Below are 6,743 nucleotides of genomic sequence, written 5' to 3' on the forward strand. Positions count from 1 at the left end.
TATATATATATATATATATATATATATATATATATATATATATATCAATGAATTTACTGTATCGAACTACTAACTTCACTTGAGTCTTCTACCAAGCGGCAGTTGAATCGGAGTCGAATCGAATCGAGTGCACGCACATGCGCAATTGGTAGTGACTCTTACAGGCGCCAAGTTGGTCGGTTACATTCACGTTCGTCTAATGCGTTTTTTTTCTCGTAACCATAGACTGCAAGGTAGCGACATAAGTGGCTTTATTTAGGAAGAAGTTGACAACCATTTGAGTGTCTATATAAAGGGGTTTAACATGTTTCATAGCAGCACAGAGGAGGTTACACCTGGTGATGACACCCCAGAATGTGAACGAGTGTCCACAATAGACAGAAGAGGATTGAATGAAACTACTTCGTTCGCATCAGCTTCATGTGGATCATCACACGGCGGTTCAGATGAATGCAGTACGAGCTCCAGCTTTGATCCATCACTCCCTCGACTACCCTCAGGTATTATCATCAGACAGCTGAGGTATTTTAAGCTAACATTAGCATTTTACTCCACCAGACAGTTTGGAAACTTGATAATGTATGATTAGATATAAAACAACAACCTTCTCAATTATACATTCCCAGGTCTTTGAGTTTGTTTTCAAAACAGAAGGATAATTTTAACACCCTTGTCTATTGAGAGTATACTGTGGTTACATGTCTTCTTATTATGCTTTGGCACAGGTCAGTTTCCTCACTGCTTCAGGTTAGGCGTGACAAATTCATCTGTCAGAGCATCGACCTCAGACAGCACACCCATCTACAACCGTAGAGGGACACCAAGTGTCAGGGGAACAACTGGGTCACACCCTGCACGAACACCACTTATAGATCGTACTGGTAGTACCGGTACTTCATCCTCTGCAACCACAGCCTCTGGGGCCTCAGTGGTTGTGGCTGTGGTTGAAGGGCGTGGATTGGCCAGAGGAGAGATTGGTATGGCCAGTCTCAACTTGAAATGTCCAGAGCTCATACTCTCTCAGTTTGCAGACACTGGGACATATGCCAAGGTAACCAAGCTTTTAACATGGAGTTATTACTGTTTATCATGGCCATACACGCACTCATGTCTCAGCTACATTTTCTTTTCTGAAGGTAATAACCAAGATTAACATCTCAGTGCCACTGGAAATACTGATGCCAGACACAGCCAGTGAGAAGGGGAAAGGGACAAAGCTGTTCAACCTCATAAAAGAAAACTTCCCGGTACCATGCTGAATAAACGCAAACAATGAATTCATCTAAATGCTCACTTTTAATACTGAAAGTATCATCTTATGTGTTTTCCATGGTATCACTGGCTAATTTTAGGTTATTTAATTATTTGATTGTTGTATTTCCATCAGGGAGTTGCTTTCACCGCTGTCCAAAGGAAGTACTTTAATGAAAGGAAAGGACTGGAATACATTCAGCAGCTGTGTGCTCCAGAATTTGGCACCGTCCTCATGGAAGTGCAAGCTAAGTGCGCCACTAAGTGAAAAATGAATAGACAAAGCTGTACTGTACTGTACTGTACTGCTTCCCATTTTATGCAACCACGTGTCATGATCTGTTCAGGTATTATTGCCTAGCAGCAGCAGCTGCTTTGCTGAAATATTTAGAGTTCATTCAGAACTCTGTCTACGCTCCAAAATCCTTCAAAGTGAGTTTCAAGGGGAGTGAACAGACAGCAATGATCGACTCAGCATCAGCCTCCAACTTGGAATTGGTCCTCAATAACAGAGACCCCAGGTAAGAGATGCAGAACTGTAGCATCTACAGTATCAGGTTTGCATAGTGCTTCTAGTCACAAAGGTGGTACATTTGTTTGTATTTGTCTATCTGTGCAAAGATGTGAGCATAGTCTTTTAGGAGTACTTAACCACACCAAAACACCGGGTGGTGCTAGAAGGTTGCGCTCAAATATTCTGGAGCCTCTGGTTGATGTGGACACCATCAACATACGTTTAGACACTATACAAGAGATGCTGCAGGACGAGGAGCTTTTCTTTGGCCTCAAGAATGGTAAAGATTATTGACCCATTAAACTCTGTTCATGATCAAACTGAAGTTGTGACACAGGGTTTGAATATGTGATCTTTTGCACTTCTCAGCCATTGGTCATTTCCTGGACATTGACCAGCTGCTCTCTGTTCTCGTCCAAATCCCAAAGCAGGAAACCGTATGTACAGCTTTTTGTACAGGATGATTTTATTGCCAAGGAATGTCTTGCTGTTAAAAGAATTTACATGTAAGTTTTAGATTCTCTTCTCTATCGGCCTTTCATGTGAGACTGTTGTTTTTCTACAGGTTCAGGCTGCTGAAGCAAAGATTACACATGTCATTCAGCTGAAACACACATTGGATCTGGTGCCAAGGCTCAGGGTCTGTTTGTATAGTACACTATGAGGGTTAAAAAAAACACTGCTGAAAAATCACAGTTTTTAAACACAAATAATAAATCCTTTAAGCATTGTACTTTATTGACAGCTGGCGTTGAAGAACTGCAACACAGCCCTGCTCAAAGCATACAGCACTTCCCTTGAAGACAACAGGTAAAGGCCCTTTGCTTTTGTTTGACGTGAATTTATAATCATGTAGTGTCTACAACTTGCTATGTTGTATCTTTGACTTCCACCTCAGGTTTGACATGATCCTGGAGCAGATCAAAACAGTGATAAATGATGACACTACGTACTTGAAGGGGAGCCTGAACATGCGCACGCAGAAGTGCTATGCTGTCCGCCCAAACATCAACGAGTTCCTTGACATTGCGCGTAGAGCTTACACTGAGATCGTGGATGACATTGCAGGTGTTTATTTTGCTTTTTTCCTGTAAAACTTTTGGTTTGGGATAATAATGCAAAGTAACTGAATGGGATTGTGTTTGACAGACTTGGTGAGCCAGACGGGGGAGAAATATGGTTGGCCAATGCGGACCAGCTTCAGCACAGCTCGAGGTTTCTTTATCCAGATGAAGCTTGAGGGAGTGGTCATATCAGAGGGGAAACTCCCAGCAGAGTTTATTAAGGTGTAGTAAACTTATCACAGGGGTATTTAAAAACACTGACGAGGACAACTTTTCCATGGATTTGAGAGAAGAAAAGACCCTAAATCATTTAAATAACTGAATGAATGAATAGTTTTATCTTCTGTTATATGTAAGGTTACCAAGCACAAGAACAACTACAGCTTCACCACTGCTGACCTGATGAAGATGAATGATCGCTGTGATGAGGCCCTGAGGGAGATCTTTCACATGTCTTACGTGTGAGGATTATATGATCCTTTGACTCACAAACACACACAGTAATGAATTGTAGGACTTGATTAAACTGATACACATTAAAAGGAAAATTGCAAGGACTATCCTTTGTTAGAGTGTTAATAGAATTTGTTGAGTAGTAATCAGATTTTTTATGATGAATTGACCAATCTGACAGTTAAGGTCCCTGGAAACCTTTTGTTCTATGTAATGAAATGTTATCCAAGCAGAAGAGAGTACATAATCAGAATTATATCCTAAAAAGTGTTAAAACACCGGCAGCTTTAAAACTATTGTAATTTAATGTCTGACATAACCCCCAATTAATGGCCACAAAATGATTTATTAGTTAAATTAAATTATAAAGTCAATTAGTCAACTCATATCTTAAAAGGATGCGCTGCAAGTCAACACTTGTCCATCTTATTAGTTTTCATGTTAGTAATGGCTGATAAGCTCTTTTTTTTTTCCTATTTTTTGTCCACTAGGGTGTGCTGTTTGCTAGAAAATATTTTCTTCCAGTGCTTTGCTTGTTTAGCATCTAACCTGTCACTATACAGGGTGATATGTCAGCTGCTGAGCACTATCCACCAGCACATCCACTGCCTCTACAAGCTCTCTGATGCTGTATCCATGCTGGACATGTTGCTATCACTGGCTTATGCATGCACCATCTCAGACTACGGTAAGAGTGAACCGCTGTCAGACTGTTACATTACCCTTGAGGTGAACTGTTGTCTGAAGGAGTGTCTCATGCACATAAGGCATCACCCAGTTATGACAGCCAGAAAGTATTCCATTGAGGCCTCTGATCCTTTTCTGTGTGGGTCGCTGGCAGCTCCAGCCACGTGGGCTGTGAACGCTGCCCCTCAGCTGTCTGAAAGTGTAGCTCCATATACATGTGCTGAGTGCCTGCCCCCTTCCATCCCCGCCAGCTTGTACTCAGATTACCCTTGTTACATAAGTGTGCACTGGTGCGCTGTATTTACCGAGAAAAATCTCCCCAGCAGAGGAGCTGGCTGGCTGTTGCTACTGCTGCTCACACCTCTCTTAGAAATCTATTTTGTTACACAGTGACACACCTTCCACTCCAACCAACTTCCAATGCCATTTAAAAACAGATTGAGTGAGACTACGGCATATAGTTTTCTGTTAACATGATGCGTGCACTGACTTGTGATGAGTGATAAAAGAGAGAAAAAGAAACATTAAATATAGGCAGTGATTCATGTTCTTCTTTCCTGCTGTCAGTGCGTCCAGAGTTCACAGACACACTAGCCATCAAGCAGGGACGTCACCCCGTTCTGGAGCGGATGGCTGGGCAGCAGCCTGTGGCGAACAATAGCTACATCTCTGAGGGCACCAACTTTGTCATCATCACTGGACCCAACATGAGCGGCAAATCCACCTACCTCAAACAGGTGGCGCTGTGTCAGATCATGGCTCAGATAGGTCAGCAGCAAACCGTTTAGCATCACATGTTTCTATGATAATCATTTGATCTGATTTTTTTTTAACCCCCCTTCATTATCATTCCAGGCTCTTTTGTCCCAGCTGAGTACGCTTCTTTCCGAGTTGCAGACCAGATTTTCACCAGAATTGGTGTTGATGATGATTTTGAAACTAGCTGCTCCACCTTTATGCTGGAAATGAAGGAGGTATGATCTTTTTTTAATACATTTGACCTGCACATGTGCCTTTTGATTGGGTATGGGGTCATGAAATTATAATTGACTTTATATTTCCTCCCCAAAGATCTCGTACATAATTCACAATGTAAGTGACCGGTCCCTGATCATCATAGATGAGTTGGGGCGTGGTACCAGTGCTGAGGAGGGCATTGGAATCTGTCACTCAGTCTGTGAGTTCCTCCTTAACCTTAAGGTATAGTATCCACCTTTACAGAACTGAACTGCAAATCCTTTCCCTCATATTAAAAACCAGAAGGATCAGATTCTTTTTCTGCATAATTTAACATGTAATTGTCTGCTATAATCACGTCACTGAGTAAGGTAGTGAACCAAACAGGAATAGCATGTGCTCACTATTGTTATGATCGTTAAGGGTGTGTGCTGTTTCCCCTCATGTTAACAGGCGTTCACCCTGTTCGCCACTCATTTCCTTGAGCTGTGCCAATTAGAGTCCATGTATCCCAACGTGGAGAATCAGCACATGGAGGTCCAGCACACACGCAGTAGTATCACTGGTGCTGAAGGTGTGGTGTACACATTCCTGCTGAATCGAGGATGCTCTGAAGAGAGACACTATGGTAGCTCAGTGACATCCAATAAGATGTTTCTGGAACTGGGTGTGAAAGCGGTTTCATGGCTTATTTTATCTCTCTCTCTTTAGGACTGAGAGCCGCTGAGATGACTGCTCTTCCTCCAGACATAATTCAAGAAGCTAAAACATTTGCTTCAAAAGTCCGCCAGCAACTTTTAGTAGGTTTTATTATAACCACAATTCTTGTTAACTAGTACAAGACCCAAAAAATAAGACAGACCAGCAGTGCTATGGCTTCTGTTGAGAGATAATAAATCCTAGGATACGTATCAGAAATTGGCCAGGTAAAGATCCATGGTGTTTTTTTTGCTCTAGACCAAACATCAGAGTGACCCAGAAACACTGCGGCAGAGAGCTGTGTACCACCTTGCCACCCGCCTCCTGCAGACTGCCAGGAACTCGAGACTGGACCCAGACAGCCTGCGTATGTATCTGAAGGTTCTGAAGAAGCAGTTTGAGGCAGAGCTGCAGGCAGCAGGGCAGCCAGCAGGACAGTCAGCGTCTACTGACACAGCAGAGGAATGACTGACTCAGCCTTACAGAGGGGGGAAGCTGTGGGGTGGGGCAGTGATACATTTAGAGGACTAGATCTTTGACTAATGATCACTGTTTGTTTAACCTATTGGGCTACTGTTTCAAACTGGGAATCAAATAACATAAGCTTTTCATAATAATAAAGAAAAAATGTAAGAACAAGAACCAGAATGTCAGGAAAAAATGCTGAATGAACAACAAAAAATAAGATTTTAAAAAGAAGAGAAGTAAAACTGTTATTTAACAAACCTAAAGACTAAAACTTTAGAGAAAATGATTTTGCTCTGTGGTGTTGATTAAAAAAATAAAAATCACACACAGAGCATGACACATCTTTATGTGGTTTGTCTTTACTTTGGGGTTGTGCTTATTCATCTTTTTAAATTAAACACATTTTCAAAATGATCTGCTGTGTTGAGTTTTACAACTAAGAGCTTTTCTTGGCATCTTTATATCTTGCCCCAGACGAATGTCCTACTACAAAACTTTCACTTAAACCAATGAAACTAAACTAAAACTACAGTTTTAGTCAACTAAAACACAATTAACCAAAAGGTATAAAAATTTGCTAAATGAGCTGAAAGTAAGTTGAAAACTTTTGTCATTCATTGCTATATATGTGAAATGCTATGTGAGATACT

The 6,743-nt window shown here is 41.4% G+C and overlaps 1 protein-coding gene across 1 annotated transcript; it reads left to right on the plus strand.

Moving 5' to 3' along the window:
* Positions 1 to 99: 99 nt before the first annotated feature.
* msh4 (mutS homolog 4) lies at positions 100 to 6,321 on the plus strand. The gene is made up of 19 exons (XM_074692125.1): positions 100 to 500; positions 726 to 1,051; positions 1,137 to 1,247; positions 1,388 to 1,503; positions 1,599 to 1,772; positions 1,873 to 2,045; positions 2,135 to 2,202; positions 2,331 to 2,405; positions 2,511 to 2,575; positions 2,664 to 2,833; positions 2,915 to 3,051; positions 3,187 to 3,290; positions 3,846 to 3,970; positions 4,537 to 4,737; positions 4,825 to 4,943; positions 5,041 to 5,169; positions 5,380 to 5,554; positions 5,638 to 5,726; positions 5,884 to 6,321. The coding sequence occupies exons 1-19, from the start codon at positions 305 to 307 to the stop codon at positions 6,091 to 6,093; spliced, it is 2,763 nt and encodes a 920-aa protein (XP_074548226.1). The 5' UTR covers positions 100 to 304; the 3' UTR covers positions 6,094 to 6,321.
* The last annotated feature ends 422 nt before the right edge of the window (positions 6,322 to 6,743 follow it).

This window comes from Halichoeres trimaculatus, unplaced genomic scaffold (assembly GCF_033239565.1).
Source record: "Halichoeres trimaculatus isolate MK-OKI-2021-1 unplaced genomic scaffold, fHalTri1.1 fHalTri1_scaffold_17, whole genome shotgun sequence".
NCBI classification, from domain to species: domain Eukaryota; kingdom Metazoa; phylum Chordata; class Actinopteri; order Labriformes; family Labridae; genus Halichoeres; species Halichoeres trimaculatus.

Bases quoted from the DNA above. Each gene is read 5' to 3' on its own strand.
- msh4 (XM_074692125.1), top strand. From the start codon at position 305: ATGTTTCATAGCAGCACAGAGGAGGTTACACCTGGTGATGACACCCCA. The intron at 5,170-5,379 runs GTATAGTATCCA...TCATGTTAACAG, and splicing joins AGTTCCTCCTTAACCTTAAG to GCGTTCACCCTGTTCGCCAC. The intron at 5,555-5,637 runs GTAGCTCAGTGA...CTCTCTCTTTAG, and splicing joins CTCTGAAGAGAGACACTATG to GACTGAGAGCCGCTGAGATG.